The 18,327-nt window shown below is 43.1% G+C and overlaps 1 protein-coding gene across 3 annotated transcripts in view; it reads right to left on the reverse strand.

Annotated features, from left to right (window-relative positions):
• Positions 1 to 18,327, reverse strand: part of CPNE3 (copine 3) — a 64,723-nt gene that overhangs the window by 31,219 nt on the left and 15,177 nt on the right. For all 3 annotated transcript variants that reach the window (XM_074944146.1, XM_074944145.1, XM_074944147.1), the window contains 3 exons: positions 7,823 to 7,962; positions 6,572 to 6,751; positions 1,751 to 1,825 (listed from right to left, as the gene is read on the reverse strand). In XM_074944146.1, the coding sequence (XP_074800247.1) occupies positions 1,751 to 1,825; positions 6,572 to 6,751; positions 7,823 to 7,954 (387 nt within the window). In that variant the 5' untranslated portion in view covers positions 7,955 to 7,962. The remainder of the gene's footprint in view (positions 1 to 1,750; positions 1,826 to 6,571; positions 6,752 to 7,822; positions 7,963 to 18,327) is intronic.

Below are 18,327 nucleotides of genomic sequence, written 5' to 3' on the forward strand. Positions count from 1 at the left end.
TCTTCCATGTTAAAGATTTATTCAAACTGGAACAGGTGCAAAGAAGGGCTATTAGGATGATCAAAGGAATGGAGAACCTACCTTACAAAAGGACCGTGGCTTGTTTAGCTTAATGAAGGCTGAGGGGAGATGACTGCTTTCTATAACTATATCAGACGGATAAACACCAGGGAAGGAGAGAAGTTATTTAAGTTAAGGGCCAAAGCTGGCACTAGAACAAATGGATATAAGCTGGCCATCAATAAGGTTAGGCTTGAAATTAGACGAAGGTTTCTAACCACCAGAGGAGTGAAGTTCTGGAACAGCCTTCCAAGGGGAGTAGTGAGGGCAAAAACCTTGTTTCAAGACTAAAGCTTAATAAGTTTACAGAGAGGATGGTATAATGAGACTGCCTACAATGGCACATAGCACATCTGCGACTGCTATTAGCAAATATCCCCAATGGCTGGAGATGGGACACTAGACAGGGAGGACTGAGTCACTACAGAAAATTCTTTCTAGGTGTCTGGCTTGTGGGCTCACCCATATGCTCAAGATTTAATAGATCACCATATTTGGTGTCAAGAAGAAATTTTCCCCTTGGGCAATTAGAGCTCCTGGGAGGGGTTTGCCTTCCTTTGCAGCATGGTGGGTAACTTGCTGGTTTGAACTACTGTAAATGGTAGATTCTCTGTAACTTGAAGTCTTTAAATCAAGATTTGAGAATTTCAGTAACTCAGCCAGAGGTTAGGGGTCTATTACAGGAGTGGGTGGGTGAGGTTCTGTGGCCTGTGAAGTGCAGGTGGTCAGACTAAATGATCATGAGATTCCCTTCGGGCCTTAGAGTCCATATTAACTGAATATCTCTAGCCACCCTAGTACTGGTTAGAAGCCCCTATTGATGCTGCAAAACTGACCCCAAAATAAAGATCATTAATGGGTTCTCCATCCAGTCAGCTCCCACATCAAGAAATACCCTTCAATGCCAGCATGGTTGTTGCTTATACTCTTATTGGTTGCCAAATCTACAGTTCTACCACTCACTGCTTGACAACCCAATAATTGTATATATGTTAGTGTTTGCTCATTACCAGCTAAAGCAGTAATGAAACTTCAAAGTAGCCCTAAAGATTGGTAACTTTAAATATATCTATTACTACAGAAAAAAAAGTAAAGACCAGGCATTTTAACGCTTGTGTCTCAATTCCATTACCTAGTTACCCTTTTGATGTAACCCCTTGCTGTTCTCTGCCGAAAAGATTATATATTGCTCAGGACACAGACCGCCTTAATTATTTGTAAAGCTCTAGACACGCCTACAGTGGTTACTACTAAATATTAGCCATTTATCTAGTTACCACACTGGTATCATGACACTACATTAGACTTCTATCCTAATTCTGTTTATGTAGGATGCAGCTTGAGATGAAAGTAAAATCATTTGCAAAGAAAATAAAAACTAGTAAGAGTCCACATTTGCTCAGGACCTGAGGGTAAGTAACTGAAAGAAGCAATTTGATTTTTGAGGTTTAAATAAATAAATAATAAATAAAAAGTGTTCACCACTTGAGTTTATTTGAGCCTCTGAAGACTCTTTGATTTTGATAAGTTAGGTCAACACAGAAGTACTGTTTTGTAAATTGACAGCTGCAAACAAACAGCTGTGAAAGAAATATTCCTGTTACTATGATGTGACAGAACACATTTAACTCAGTAAGAGAAACAACTTGTGGGCTATATGCTAGAAGGAAAAAGCCAAGTATCATCCTACCGTAATGCTTCCTTTCCCGGCAGGTTTCCCATTTTTAAACATTAATGGTCTTGTTAGTGTCTTGCAGGAGACTATCTGTCAAAACAAAAGTTAAATTATAATAAATCTTGACAATTAACAGTTTTTCACATTGAAAGAAACAAGTGGTGTTGCATGTTCCATTTTAGGAAACTATTCTACCATGAGAACTCCAGCATTACTTTTATTTCTTATAGCCTTCAATATGTGTGGATAATATTTAAAGATATGAAGCTATATGCAACTTTGACTACATGACAGAAGTAAAAACAAGGTAAGAACAACAAGAAATCCTTTACACACCAATAATTTTAACAGTAGAATAAGGACTTTTCCTGAATAGCTGCTGAAGATGGCTTGTATCTGACATGATACATACATACGTACATTAATATATATCAGGGAGGATGCCTGAAATTGTGAGACTAGACTATCCCTTAATTCTTGACACATTGCATTTGGATTTATACATATGGCAAATAATTTAAGCAATCAGATTGCTGAAAAAGTACATTTTTGTTTTATAGTAGTCTATGTTTTATTTTGTTATTTTACCTACATTCAGAATTTCACGCTTAGCTTCTACTTCTAGCCTCTTTTTTTTTGGGGGGGGGGGGGGGAAGTATCTTTTAAAAAGAATGTGAGGAGACAAGAGAGAGAAACTTATTTCAAAAAGATTCCTTTCATAATTTTATCTCAAATGCAGAACAAACTGCATTGAGTAACAACATTAACAGGAAGACAAGGTCTTTTAGGAAGACAATTTACTTTTCTTTGTATCTCGCTGAAGCAAACAGTAATGACAGCAACAAGAACCTTCATAAATAAACTTTCAGAACTGTGCTGTTAGTTTCCCCATCTTGGAATCTCTAAACTTTCCTTCTAGAAGAGGCTCAAGTAGAAAAGCCAGCAACTTTGAATTCCATAGTTTCACTTTCCCATTAGATGCCAGTTATCTAGGCAAATTAGCAAGTGCAGAGAAGGAGTTCTTGCTGTAGGTAGATAAGATACTTGAATTTTTCTAAAAAATACCTGAAATTATTGTCCTGAAATACCTGAAATTAGCCCAGATGCACTGGAACCTGATGCCTCATTAAAAAACCCTCCAAATTAGCAATTCATATAATTCACTGATGTTTGCAATGTTTTGCAATCATGCCACATGATCTTGTTTTTGATCTTGCAGAAAGGAAGAGTATCATGCTGCTGTTACAATGCTTTAAGGTACTGATTAATAGCTACTATAGGATTTTCTATGGAGCCTGACTTAATAGCTCAAGTGTCATGTCATGACAACAGTAGTTTGGAATCTGCAAGCATTTGGGTATTCTGTATGGCAGTGACTAACTATCATTTCTCATTTATTCCTAGTCCACCTGTTCTCTAAACAGCAATCTGCTTAATTACAGCCAGGGATATGCCAACCTCTTCATGGGCCGCCTTGAAAAAGAATTTCTGGACAAACACAAGCATGAAACCAGTGAGATACCTGAGATACATAGATGATATTTTCATCCCCTGGACAGACACCTAAACTACCTCATAGATTTTCACTACAACTTCAGCAACTACCACCAACACATAAAAGTCTTTCTAAAACACACCCACACCAGCAACAACTTCCTGGACACCAAGATCAATTTCGACAATGGACTCCTACAGACAACAATGTACAAGAAACCCACGGATCACCACACCTACCTTCAGAGGTCCAGTAAGCACCCCAAGCACACCAAGAAATCTGTTATCTACAGCCAGGGACTTAGATACCACAGAATATGCTGACAGGAGAAAGTCTGGGATAAACACACTTAAAACTGCCTTCACCAAACAAGGACACTCCAAATCAGAGAATTAGATCACTTTATGGAATGGGCCACCCAAATAACCCAATAGAACCGGCTTCAATACAGAAATAAAACCTCCTTTGACCACACACACCTAGTTGTCACCTATCACCCCACATAGGTACCAATATGTGATTATCTGATGATAACCCAACACATACTTGATGGGAACCACATTCTGAAAGAAATATTTTCTGAACCCCTACTTCTGGCCTTCAAACAATCCCCCCACCTCTCCAAGTTCATCAGAAGCAAACTCCCCACATACCAGGACACACCAACTAAAAGTGGCACCAGACCCTGCAAGAACAACAGATGCAAAACCTGTAGACATATCTCCACTGCTAGCATTATCGAAACTGTGTGTTGTAGGGGGTGTTAAGATCCATGGATCCTTCACATGCGTATCACAACATGAGGTGTACACTTCTTCCAATGCACTAAATGCCCAAACAACAACAATGTGGGTGAAAACAGACAATCACTATGGTCTTGAATGAACTCACACAGAAAAAATGATAAGACAAAAGTACCTTATCACCGTCAGGTGAACACTTTTCACAAAGCGATCACTCTATATCTGACTTCTCAGTCGTTATTCTCAAGGGAAGTCTGAACAAAACCTTTTACAGTTGGGCCTGGGAGCTTAATTTCATAATTTTGCTAAATACTAAAAATCATGGACTGAATAGAGATACTGGATTTATGACTTCTTAGAACAATCTATAACCCAGTTAAACCTTGCCCCTCAGCCTCTTTTCCCTCTATGACTAGAGAAGTGTTAACAGGTCACCTGAATGATCCCTTGAAATGTGTATTTACTACTCATGCTAAACAATCTGTACCATCTTGTATTTAGCTGTGACTCTGAGTACATTTCCCAGACCTAAAGAAGATCTCAAAAGCTTGTCTCTCTCACCAACAGAAGTTGGTCCAATAAAAGATCTCACCCTCTTGTGATAGAGATAATATTCTCTCTCTCATATTCTACTTCGACTAGCATACATTAGACAAAACCTCAAGACGAGTGCTCACAGAATGATCTTATGTGCTGAACTGAAACAAAAACAAACTCACAGAGACTCTTACTCCTGGTCTACACAAGGAAATTAGTGAAAAATCCACACACTTGAGCAACGCAGTTAAACTGACCTAACTCCCGGTGTAAACAGTGCTAAGTTGATGGAGAATTCTACTGTTGACTTAACTACTACCTCTCAGGGAGGTGGATTACCTACTCCAATGGGAGAACTCTTCCAGTCCACATAAGTAAGTAGCTGCAACATTTTAAGTGTAGACAAATTAGCAGAGACTCTTATTCTTCACTTAAGAGTGCTATTCCCCTCATGAGCATGGTTATAGGTCAATGCATATAAAAGAGGCATAGCTTAAAGTAAGCTTACTATTACACAGTTTTAGTAGAAATCAAAGTGGGTAATAAAATTGACACACTACACCCCATATTCTTCATAGAAATATTATATGATTATAGCATAACTATGATGTTTTGTCCAAGATCAGACATGTAAGATATCATTAGAAAGGTTATGATTTTCTGAATGTGATTATCCTATTTGTATGCCTGTATCATTTTTGTATACAAAGTTAGGAATACAGACTGTACAACTGTAGTACAAAAGTGTTTGCACCTGGGGAATGCCCACCAGATAGAATGCAATTAGTCTGGCTGGCTAGCTGGGGACAAGTCAATGGACCATTAGGGAGAACAATGGGTCTTTAAAGATGCTAATCTCTGGGATGCTACAAACGGCCTTTGACTCATGGCTGCTTTGACACTGAAGGGTCATGTGATTATGAAACCTGGCTCTGGACTCCATGATAGAATACCAATATTTTCCACTGATGGGGGGGAGGAACCACACAGGAAAACAAAGGATTCCTGCCATATGTAAAACCTATTTCAGGCAGGGGAGGGATGTAATCAAGGTTTGTTATTCACTGAATCCCTGCCCAGGATGACAGCTGGAAACATCTAAGAAACAAGGACAAAGGCAGGGGGGAAGGGGAGGGGGCAAGAGGAGGACTAGCCCAGGCTGGAAAAGGTGTCTGGCCTGTGAAAGAAATACCTAGAGTTTAAACTGCAAGCAAGAGCAGTTTACCTTCAGGAACCTCTGCAATCTGCCTAAAACAACATTTAGGGTGAGAAATTACTACTTGTAACGACAGGTTTCAGAGTAGCAGCTGTGTTAGTCTGTATCCGCAAAAAGAAAAGGAGTACTTGTGGCACCTTAGAGACTAACAAATTTATTTGAGCATAAGCTTTCGTGAGCTACAGCATCCGAATGCATCCAATGAAGTGAGCTGTAGCTCACGAAAGCTTATGCTCAAATAAATTTGTTAGTCTCTAAGCTGCCACAAGTACTCCTTTTCTTTTTACTTGTGATGAGTTTCTTTGGTGTATTAAGCTTAGTTTGCATGTTTGTTTTATTTGCTCAATACCATCTGCTTTGATCTGTTTGCTAACCCTTATCACTTAAAATCTATCTTTTGCAGTTAATAAACATGGTTTTTGTTTTCTCTAAAATCAGTTTGTGGAATTCATACATGAGGGGGCAAAAAGCTGTGCATATCTTCCTCCACACTGAGGAAGGGAGCAAATTTCATGAGCTTACACTGTACAGTTCTCTGTGCAGTGCAAGACTATACAATTTTGGGTTTATACTCCAGAGGGGGTGTGAACTTAGTGCTGGGTCATTCCTTAGCTGAAGCCTTCCCATGCAGTGCTGATTTCAGTATCTGTGTCTTTCTGCAGCTGGGTGTGTGCTGGAGGAGGCTTGCAGGCGGGGCTCAGCAGGACAGTATAAGGGAGCCCAGGCTGGTGAAAGAGGTGGGCTCAGTGGTACTGCAGTACATCAGGTGACACCCTGGGAGGCCAGGAGTAACCAGTCACAAACATATTCCCTGTAGTACATGCTCAGGCACTGTTTGAACTCACTTGTCCCAGAGTGCATTCAAATTCTCCCAGGAAGTCATCATCACTTAGATCAATGGTTTTGTTGTCAATGTCATAAATCCCAAATTTAAACTTCTGAACCAGTTCAAAGTAGTAATCAATTAGGAACCTCTTGGCGAACTTTGGGTTCAAGGAATTCTTAACCCTTTCTGTGCGATCAACCTGCAAATAGAAAAGTCACATTACCAAGATGTTCATCAACTGGCTCATACAACTATGCTGGTGGCCAAATCAATTCACATCTCATGCTGGGCTTCCAAGAGCCCTGCTAGGTACAAGTATAATAATATGCACTTCTGAACACCTTTCATCCTAGTACAAAGTACTTTACAAACTAAATTTTACAAAATCCAGGTGTGGTAGACATGGCATGTTTAAGGATCAGTTCTCCCACCAGTGAAATGCAGTCACTTCTGGACATTTCATAAATAAAATGTAACATTTTGTCCAAAGTGAAGGCTGGGAGAGATGAACTCAGAAATATTTGAAAAACCTAGCAGTCCTGATGAAATCACCACACTGGACAAGAACAAAACAATGAGAGAACAGGAAGACATCAAATCATTAGAAAGGGCAACACTGGCAGTTTTGGGGGCAAGCACACACTATTCCATTAGAAGACAGAGCAGTTGCTGCTTCTGTGTTAGCTCCTCCAGTACACCAGAAGGCCTGCTGCCTGCCCGTCTATTCTCTGCAGAGAGCAGGGCCCCCCCAGGAAATTACACTTAAACTATGGGTACACCACAGAGCTTATAACGGTGCAGCTGCACTGCTAGTGCAGACACTCTATGCCAACAGGAGAGAGCTCTCCCATAAACTTAATTACTCCAGCCCCTGCAAGCAGCGGTAGCTGTGCTGGTGGGAGAAGCTCTTCTGCTGACATAGCGCTGTCCACACCGGTGCTTAGGTAGGTTTAACTTCTGTCGCTCAGGGGGTGGCTTATTCACACCTGAGAGACATAATTTATACCGACTTAAGATGTAGTGTAGCCATAGCCTCAGATATTCTAAGAGCCTAGATAAAATAAAATTACCACGCGCACGGTGCAGCTCCGTAGCAGGTTACATGTCCGTGATTGATACACACACACTCTCTGGCCTGAAGTATCTAGTAGAGTTGGTAAATCATAAGAACTATTGAAAGTAACTCAAGTACCTCACTATTTTCATTGTTAGAAATACTCAGCCAGACTGTACTTTAAGAATATTCTAGGAAAAAAGTGTCATACTCTACCTCATACCACTGTTGCCCACTTGTATTATGGAGAAGTACACACAGCGGGTCCGACTTTGAACCAACATCTTTATCCAGGAGATTGTTGCAGGAGATGGTCAGCTCCACCTTTGTTACACATTGTGCCGCCATCTGCTAATCTGGAAATAAGTAGAAGAACTAAATATTAAAAAAAATATAGACTCCAAAAATAAACAGATGCAACCTAAAAGCATCAGGAAGTAGGCATAGTATGAGCCTCTCAAGAGCAAGATTTGGAGCTCTAAGTGCTACCTGGACAAGTCACACTGGCACATATCTGTATATTGTAACAAACTTCTAGCTTCATTTAAATAAAAAAAACTTCATTCCAATCATTAACACACAAAAATTTGTATACAAGATGAAAGATTCAGGCTTCTCAAACCATCTGGGTACCAAAGTAAGAAACTGGAAATAGCACTAGAAAACCATATCAATTAAATAAGGTACTTCTGGCACACCTTTCACCCCGAGTTCTTAAAGCACTTAATAAACATTAAGTGATTAACCTGCAAAACACCCATATGAAGGTCTTCACTGTCACATAATACAAAAACTAATTAAAATTCAATGAAAAGGAAAACTGGCAAATTCAGAGCCGAAATTAATTCCCACACACAATGCATATGTAGTATGCACCTCACTGCAACAGGATACTGAAGCCAAGAACTTAGCAGGATTTTAAAAAGGAATTGGACATTTATATAAAATCCTGGGCTAAAGCCAACCTCTAATTACTAGGGTTAGGAGGAGGAAAACTTTAGCTGGGAGCATATTATCCCGTAAGTGCCTACTGTAAACTTTCTTGGACATCCTCTGAAGCATCCCGAGTCTTTCCTTGAACCCAAAGGAGGCCCACTAGCAAGAAGTGCTGCACAAGCAGTCCATCACCATCTGGTTCCTGGACTGCAGTTCCAGCTCTTACTCTACGACAGTTATAATGTTTTATTTTTAGTTTAATATTAAAGTATAGCTTAACTTTGGTAATACATTTGTTACAAAGTGCAAGCTGGTCTCCATATTAGAAGAGAAGATTGAAGGTCTGGAGCAACAGATAACGACCCTGAGTTGCATACGAGAAACTGAGGATTTCCTGGACAAAAGTCAGGATATGCTTCTATGGGCACAAAGCTCTAAAGATTTAGAGCAGGTTGCACAGCGGAGCCAAGAGGCCAGTGAAGAAGATTGGCAACATGTGACCTCCAGAAGAAGAAGGGGGAACGTCCGGGCTTCAGCAACACGGACACAGGTAACTAACCGCTTTCATGTTCTCTCCACAGGTACTAATGCGGAGAGTGGACCAGATGATACGTCTGAAGGAAGGGAGCAGAAGGAGACTCCGCTGGTTGGAAGGCATGAGATGCACTGTCCTGAGATGGGGGGTTCCATGACCACCACTCCCAAGAGAAGGAGGCGGGTGGTGGTGGTCGGGGACTCTCTCCTCCAGGGGACTGAGTCATCTATCTGCCGCCCTGACCAGGAAAACCGAGAAGTCTGCTGCTTGCCAGGGGCTAAGATTCGCGATGTGACGGAGAGACTGCTGAGACTCATCAAGCCCTCGGATCGCTACCCCTTCCTGCTTCTCCACGTGGGCACCAATGATACTGCCAAGAATGACCTTGAGCGGATCACTGCGGACTACGTGGCTCTGGGAAGAAGGATAAAGGAGATTGAGGCGCAAGTGGTGTTCTCGTCCATCCTCCCCGTGGAAGGAAAAGGCCAGGGGAGGGACCGTCGAATCGTGGAAGTCAACGAATGGCTACACAGGTGGTGTCGGAGAGAAGGCTTTGGATTCTTTGACCATGGGATGGTGTTCCATGAAGGAGGAGTGCTGGGCAGAGACGGGCTCCATCTTACGAAGAGAGGGAAGAGCATCTTTGCGAGCAGGCTGGCTAACCTAGTAAGGAGGGCTTTAAACTAGGTTCACCAGGGGAAGGAGACCAAAGCCCTGAGGTAAGTGGGAAAACGGGATACCGGGAGGAAGCACAGGCAGGAACGTCTGTGAGGGGAGGGCTCCTGCCTCATACTGAGAATGAGGGGCGATCAGCAGGTTATCTCAAGTGCTTATATACGAATGCACAAAGCCTTGGAAACAAGCAGGGAGAACTGGAGGTCCTGGTGATGTCAGGGAATTATGACGTGATTGGAATAACAGAGACTTGGTGGGATAACTCACATGACTGGAGTACTGTCATGGATGGTTATAAACTGTTCAGGAAGGACAGGCAGGGCAGAAAAGGTGGGGGAGTAGCACTGTATGTAAGGGAGCAGTATGACTGCTCAGAGCTCCGGTACGAAACTGCAGAAAAACCTGAGTGTCTATGGATTAAGTTTAGAACTGTGAGCAACAAGAATGATGTAGTGGTGGGAGTCTGCTATAGACCACTGGACCAGGGGGATGAGGTGGATGAGGCTTTCTTCCGGCAACTCGCAGAAGCTACTAGATCGCACGCCCTGGTTCTCATGGGTGACTTTAATTTTCCTGATATTTGCTGGGAGAGCAATACAGCGGTGCATAGACAATCCAGGAAGTTTTTGGAAAGCGTAGGGGACAATTTCCTGGTGCAAGTGCTAGACGAGCCAACTAGGGGGGGAGCTTTTCTTGACCTGCTGCTCACAAACAGGGAAGAATTAGTGGGGGAAGCAAAAGTGGATGGGAATCTGGGAGGCAGTGACCATGAGATGGTCAAGTTCAGGATCCTGACACAGGGAAGAAAGGTAAGCAGCAGGATACGGACCCTGGACTTCAGGAAAGCAGACTTCGACTCCCTCAGGGAGCGGATGGGTAGGATCCCCTGGGGGACTAACATGAAGGGGAAAGGAGTCCAGGAGAGCTGGCTGTATTTCAAGGAATCCCTGTTGAGGTTACAGGGACAAACCATCCCGATGAGTCGAAAGAATAGTAAATATGGCAGGCGACCAGCTTCGCTTAATGGTGAAATCCTAGCGGATCTTAAACATAAAAAAGAAGCTTACAAGAAGTGGAAGGTTGGACATATGACCAGGGAAGAGTATAAAAATATTGCTCGGGCATGTAGGAATGAAATCAGGAGGGCCAAATCGCACCCGGAGCTGCAGCTAGCAAGAGATGTCAAGAGTAACAAGAAGGGTTTCTTCAGGTATGTTGGCAACAAGAAGAAAGCCAAGGAAAGTGTGGGCCCCTTACTGAATGAGGGAGGCAACCTAGTGACAGAGGATGTGGAAAAAGCTAATGTGCTCAATGCTTTTTTTGCCTCTGTCTTCACTAACAAGGACAGCTCCCAGACTGCTGCGCTGGGCATCGCAACATGGGGAGTAGATGGCCAGCCCTCTGTGGAGAAAGAGGTGGTTAGGGACTATTTAGAAAAGCTGGACGTGCACAAGTCCATGGGGCCGGACGAGTTGCATCTGAGAGTGCTAAAGGAATTGGCGGATGTGATTGCAGAGCCATTGGCCATTATCTTTGAAAACTCGTGGCGAACGGGGGAAGTCCCAGATGACTGGAAAAAGGCTAATGTAGTGCCAATCTTTAAAAAAGGGAAGAAGGAGGATCCTGGGAACTACAGGCCAGTCAGCCTCACCTCAGTCCCCGGATAAATCATGGAGCAGGTCCTCAAGGAATCAATCCTGAAGCACTTACACGAAAGGAAAGTGATCAGGAACAGTCAGCATGGATTCACCAAGGGAAGGTCATGCCTGGCTAATCTAAATCGCCTTCTATGACGAGATTACTGATTCTGTGGATGAAGGGAAAGCAGTGGATGTATTGTTTCTTGACTTTAGCAAAGCTTTTGACACGGTCTCCCACAGTATTCTTGTCAGCAAGTTAAAGAAGTATGGGCTGGATGAATGCACTATAAGGTGGGTAGAAAGTTGGCTAGATTGTCGGGCTCAACGGGTAGTGATCAATGGCTCCATGTCTAGTTGGCAGCCGGTGTCAAGTGGAGTGCCCCAGGGGTCGGTCCTGGGGCCGGTTTTGTTCAATATCTTCATAAATGATCTGGAGGATGGTGTGGATTGCACTCTCAGCAAATTTGCGGATGATACTAAACTGGGAGGAGTGGTAGATACGCTGGAGGGCAGAGATAGGATACAGAGGGACCTAGACAAATTGGAGGATTGGGTCAAAAAAAACCTGATGAGGTTCAATACGGATAAGTGCAGGGTCCTGCACTTAGGATGGAAGAACCCAATGCACAGCTACAGACTAGGGACCGAATGGCTAGGCAGCAGTTCTGCGGAAAAGGACCTAGGGGTTACAGTGGACGAGAAGCTGGATATGAGTCAGCAGTGTGCCCTTGTGCCAAGAAGGCCAATGGCATTTTGGGATGTATAAGTAGGGGCATAGCGAGCAGATCGAGGGACGTGATCGTTCCCCTCTATTCGACATTGGTGAGGCCTCATCTGGAGTACTGTGTCCAGTTTTGGGCCCCACACTACAAGGATGTGGATAAATTGGAGAGAGTCCAGCGAAGGGCAACAAAAATGATTAGGGGTCTGGAACACACGAGTTATGAGGAGAGGCTGAGGGAACTGGGATTGTTTAGTCCGCAGAAGAGAAGAATGAGGGGGGATTTGATAGCTGCTTTCAACTACCTGAGAGGTGGTTCCAGAGAGGATGGTTCTAGACTATTCTCAGTGGTAGAAGAGGACAGGACAAGGAGTAATGGTCTCAAGTTGCAGTGGGGGAGGTTTAGGTTGGATATTAGGAAAAACTTTTTCACTAGGAGGGTGGTGAAACACTGGAATGCGTTACCTAGGGAGGTGGTAGAATCTCCTTCCTTAGAAGTTTAAGGTCAGGCTTGACAAAGCCCTGGCTGGGATGATTTGATTGGGGATTGGTCCTGCTTTGAGCAGGGGGTTGGACTAGATGACCTCCTGAGGTCCCTTCCAACCCTGATATTCTATGATTCTATACAGCCCTGGCTGAATCCCCACTTGAACAGTCACAAGTCTGCTGATTTGGGCTCCAAATTTTGGATCCCATGTGCTTCCAAACCAACTGAATGTGAGCAGTGTCCAGTGTTTCTAGTTCTGCCCTCTCAAGCATTCCCATCTGGAACAACTCCTTGGAAAATTGGACCCTGCAGTCAACCTACCCTCAGCTGTCTGCTTAACCCACCAAATTCCTTCAGAAGCCTACGCACACTCTTCCCTGAACTCCACTCTCATGGGTACTCCAGTTTATACCACCTAACAGTTAAAGTAAGGAAAAATGCAGGCTTTGCAAAGGAACTTCTTAAAAAGTCATATGTGTACATACACGTGCGCGCACACACAGAGAAAGCTGAAGAGTTACAGATCTATAGAAAAAATGCAAACACCTAAATGCAATTCCCTCCCTCAGAGTCCTCACCGCTACCAAGACAGTTGGCTGCGTTTTGGTCAGTGTCCTTTAGGGAGAAGGCAAGGCTCTTCTGTGCCCCAGTTCCTTCAGCTGAGTCTTCTCCTGAGGTCCCTTCCAGTCCTATCATTCTGTGGTCATCTAGTCCAGTTCCCTGCACTCATTGCAGGACTTAGTGTTAGGAAGACCAGTGGTCCCCAAAGTGGTGCTCGCAGGTGCCATGGCGCCCACCAGGGCATTTATGTGCACCCACCTATTGACAAGGGAGCGCTTCCGCTGGACAACCTGCTGCCGAAATGCTGCCAAGAAGCGGCAACGCCAAGAAGCGTTGCCACCAGAATGCTGCTGCTTCTTGATGACGCCACTTCTCGGCGGCATTTCAGCGGCTGGTTGTCCAGCACCCGCTACACTCTTCTGGGAACATGAATATGCTATTGCAACAGAAAGGTTGGGGACCACTGATCTAGACCATTCCTGACAGATGTTTGTCTAACTTGCTCTTAATCTCCAATGATGGAGATTCCAAAACCTACCTAGGTATTTGTCCTTACTGAATGAATTTCATCTTATTTACTTCTCCAGTTTGTCCAGATCATATTGAATTTTAATCCTATCCTCCAAAGCACTAGCAACCCCTCCCACGTTGGTATCGTCTGCAAACTTTAAGTGTATTCTCTATGCCATTATCTAAATCATTGATGAAGATATTGAACATTTGTGTATGATTCCTGTTCGTCTAGCATGAACAAGAGACCCACTGGTGCCAGTGGCAAAGGGCTTGTTACTCTGTCAGCAAGTCCAAACAGGCCTGACAAACTCACTATGCTTAACACATTATTTTCATACTGTCTATCTCTAAAGTGTCCTGTAAGATCTTAAATGACAGCCTGGATCATGCTGGTCATTAATATTATGAAATGTATGTACTGATGCTATTTAAAAAGCTGTGTCTATATACTGAAGATATGCTTTTATAGTTTGTATCAAGCTGTTGCTCCCCAGGAGAGGTTTATTTTTAAGATGTGTGGTCCATAACACAGGCAAAGAAGCATGTGCCATTTTGTTCACACACTTGAGGTCATAAAAAACACTACCCTCCCACCAAGTAATGCATTTTTCTTCCACATGTGCAGAGCTCACTACCAGGCACTAGTTTGGAGACAAACCCACTGCCCAAATCCAATAGATTCTCCTCCAAATACAATGGGCTGGAAACAGGAGGACAGAGGTCTGGTGCCTCGGTTCATGCCATTGCCACCAGTACCTGCAGATTGCATGGAGGCAATACTCTGTGGCTGCACAACAGGGTGGAGAAGTCAGCGATGCAGGTGAAGGAGAGCATGAGTTCGTACAGGCACATGCAGATATAGAGAACTGACACCACCTTGTTCCAATGTACCTGATACTTAGTGATTCTTCTTAGCGTGCCTCAGGTGGCACATAACCAGGATTCATCATCAAATTTGGTCCACTGGTTGGATCATTAGCTTCCCCTGCTCAAGCCAGGTACTGACGGGGAGTACCTGCATTACTTGGTGGGGGGTAGTGTTTCTTATGACCACAAGCGTGTGAACAAAATGGCACATGCTTCTTCGCCTGTGTTATGGACCACACATCTTAAAAATAAACGCTTCTGTACTTTTCACCTTCCCCAAGCCATCCAATCCAAGACGTGTTAGAAACTGATGGTGTCACTGGAAAGTGAGGGCTGAGTAAGGTGGAATTGTAGGCATGACCAAGAATTACTTTCTTGCTCTGATCAGGAGTCATTTGGTTGAAATTCTGTCATGATCTCTTGACATGGAGTTCCAGCAAGGGAACCTGGAGCACTTGAGATGGAAGTTGATGCATTTCTGTGACGTAGGTGGCACCCTATCTTGCATATTTTGTGTGGTCATATAGCAAGAAGTATTCATTTGAAGGTGAAGAGAGGCAGCTCCCAATTTCCTTCCCTCTGGGCACTGCTGAACATGTACTACCACCACAACCTGAAGTTCACACTACCTTCACCTTTGCTAGTTGCAAATGCAGAGGTGAGATTTTGAAATCTTTGTGAAGTACAAACTGACAAGAGCTTACCATAAGAATGTGACTGATATGCTTTAACAACATCCCCTTTAATCTCTTGATCATGCATTGCTATTAAGCCCAAGAGTTGTGGATGAAATAGATACCACAATACTTGAAATGTCATATCATGCGTGGACCAGCAGCGCTCCGACATATGACTTGCCATTCATAACTTGCTCCAAAAACTCAACTTTCAATCCAGGCACCTGCTAGCTTTGGCGCCTGTGTGTGCTGGTCTAAGTTTCTGGAAGATATGGAGGCTGCCTAATTATGGAATACGTCACTCTCTGCACTCTGGTATGTCCCATTTTCCTACCACCAGTTTACAGTAGAGAGCTTCAACAATAATTAGAATTACATACTACTGCCCAAACACTGACATGTTTGCATCTCCATACAACAATATTGAGGGTGCCTAGCTTATGGGCAGAGGCTTGAATAATTGGCAAGTATCCAATGGTAGTTATTCCTGGTTCTGTTGTCATGTGCACTGGTTGAAATGTGTCCATCCACACTTTGCATTCTCCTCATTTTGATGTTTAAAGATAAAGGCCATATTAGAAGCTCTTTCCTGCACTGCAGCTTTGCAGTTTTCTTCAGATTCAGAGTACCACTCCTAGCAAACACAGTCTGTCAATACTGGCTTAGCTTCACCATTTCTTATATTGGCTGCTATGATCACATCAATTGCATCAGGAACACTAAGTGCGCTGTTTGAGGGCTTTGATCATTCAAGATCAGATTAGGGGCTGGGCCCTCTTTGCCAAACAGCAACCTGGACTGTATGGATTTTTTTTTTTGCCATCCAGAGAAGCATAATTTATGTCAACATTGTCAGCTGTATATCAAACAAGTTTCCTGGGAACCAGGTTGGGAGGACCAGTAGCAACATTCTCAGCATCTAGCTTGTAGGGTTTTCTACACTAGGGCTGTGTCCATCTTCAGGATTGCTTCTTAACTAATAGAGTGGCCAGCCTGATGGATAAGATTAACAAATTGTCTTGACCTTGTTGCAAGACAAATATGGTTCTGTGTCCATTTCTTTCCACCATATACAACATCTTGAGCTACACTATGCACCTTGAATTTCACTGATTCTTGTTTCTCAAAAGTGTCTTCATCAGAATAGCCCTCAAGAGATTGGTTTCAGAGTAACATAAGGTGCCACAAGTACTCCTCAAGAGATTGGCCTTCATACAGCAGGTGCAGGAACATGTACAGGCTATGTGGAATGCAAGGAGCTGCATCATTCCCACTGACACTGAAAACTTTCTGACCAAGGTGTGACAAAGTATCTCCCCAAATTTTCAATGCAACATGCACCAGTGACAGAAATATGTCCTCCTGGGGATGGTAAATGGGAGTGGCTATCATCTTAAAAAGAATACATCATTTGTGAGATGGATAGATTATTTATACTTGGCTGGAACGAAGAGTGGTCGTCTCTCAGCAGGAGACCATTCAGGCAATGAAATGAACAGAAATAAATCCCCAATATCGGCTTGGAGTTCTTCCTTGAATGAAGATCTACAACTGATGTAAGAGGGTACAGTTTCAATGTCAGTTTCCTTTGCAAGATTGCAGTAACAATGCCAAACATCAGATAGCTCCAAAACATGGCCGTGACTGACAATACACTGAAGCTTATTTTGAAACCAAAGCACGGCTGTGTCAGTAATTTTAGTGCAGTCGCTCTTTTTCCATCACAGACAGACCTCATAAATGGGATGTAACTAGGTAGGTGGGACTTGCCTTCAGCAGCTGAGATCATTTACTCCAACTTAATGAACATTCATTTTGTGGTCAAATACAGCTAGTTTCATTATCACTACATTTGAGATGAGTGAATGAACAGGTGAGTGTTTAAGAGTGCACTTCTTGACAAAAATATGCAGCATCTCAAGTCTGTAGGTGTCACAGAACTGGACTGTCTTGTATTATGGACACTGGCGTCTTCACTGAAATCATTATAGCTTGCCACACATGATATCAGTTGCAAATGCTCTTGCTTTCCATATCCTCTGAATTTTGCCTTTGTCTATGTATCAGAATAGCAATGTCTATGCCACACAACTGATACTGTCTGTTCTGAAAGAAAGATGAACTGAATTCTGCCAATGGCCTCTGTCATAAATATAAAGGGAAGGGTAAACCCCTTTAAAATCCCTCCTGGCCAGAGGAAAACTCCTCTCACCTGTAAAGGGTTAAGAAGCTAAAGGTAACCTCACTGGCACCTGACCAAAATGACCAATGAGGAGACAAGATACTTTCAAAAGCTGGGAGGAGGGAGAGAAACAAAGGGTTTCTGTCTGTCTATATGCTGTTTTTGCCGGGGATAGACCAGGAATGGAGTCTTAGAACTTTTAGTAAGTAATCTAGTTAGGTATGTGTTAGATTATGATTTCTTTAAATGGCTGAGAAAAGAATTGTGCTGAATAGAATAACTATTTCTGTCTGTGTATCTTTTTTGTAACTTAAGGTTTTGCCTAGAGGGATTCTCTATGTTTTGAATCTAATTACCCTGTAAGGTATCTACCATCCTGATTTTACAGAGGGGATTTCGTTACTTCTATTTACTCCTATTTCTATTAAAAGTCTTCTTGTAAGAAAACTGAATGCTTTTTCATTGTTCTCAGATCTAAGGGTTTGGGTCTGTGGTCACCTATGCAAATTGGTGAGGCTTTTTATCCAACATTTCCTGGGAAAGGGGGGGTGCAAGTGTTGGGAGGATTGTTCATTGTTCTTAAGATCCAAGGGTCTGGGTCTGTAGTCACCTAGGCAAATTGGTGAGGCTTTTTACCAAACCTTGTCCAGGAAGTGGGGTGCAAGGTTTTGGGAAGTATTTGGGGGGGAAAGACGTTTCCAAACAGCTCTTCCCCAGTAACCAGTATTTGTTTGGTGGTGGTAGTGGCCAATCCAAGGACAAAGGGTGGAATATTTTGTACCTTGGGGAAGTTTTGACCTAAGCTGGTAAAGATAAGCCTAGGAGGTTTTCATGCAGGTCCCCACATCTGTACCCTAGCATTCAGAGTGGGGGAGGAACCTTGACAGCCTCTGAATTTTGTACCTTTCAAACGATTTCTAATGACTG

Source organism: Natator depressus, chromosome 2, assembly GCF_965152275.1.
Source record: "Natator depressus isolate rNatDep1 chromosome 2, rNatDep2.hap1, whole genome shotgun sequence".
Taxonomy (NCBI): Eukaryota; Metazoa; Chordata; order Testudines; family Cheloniidae; genus Natator; species Natator depressus.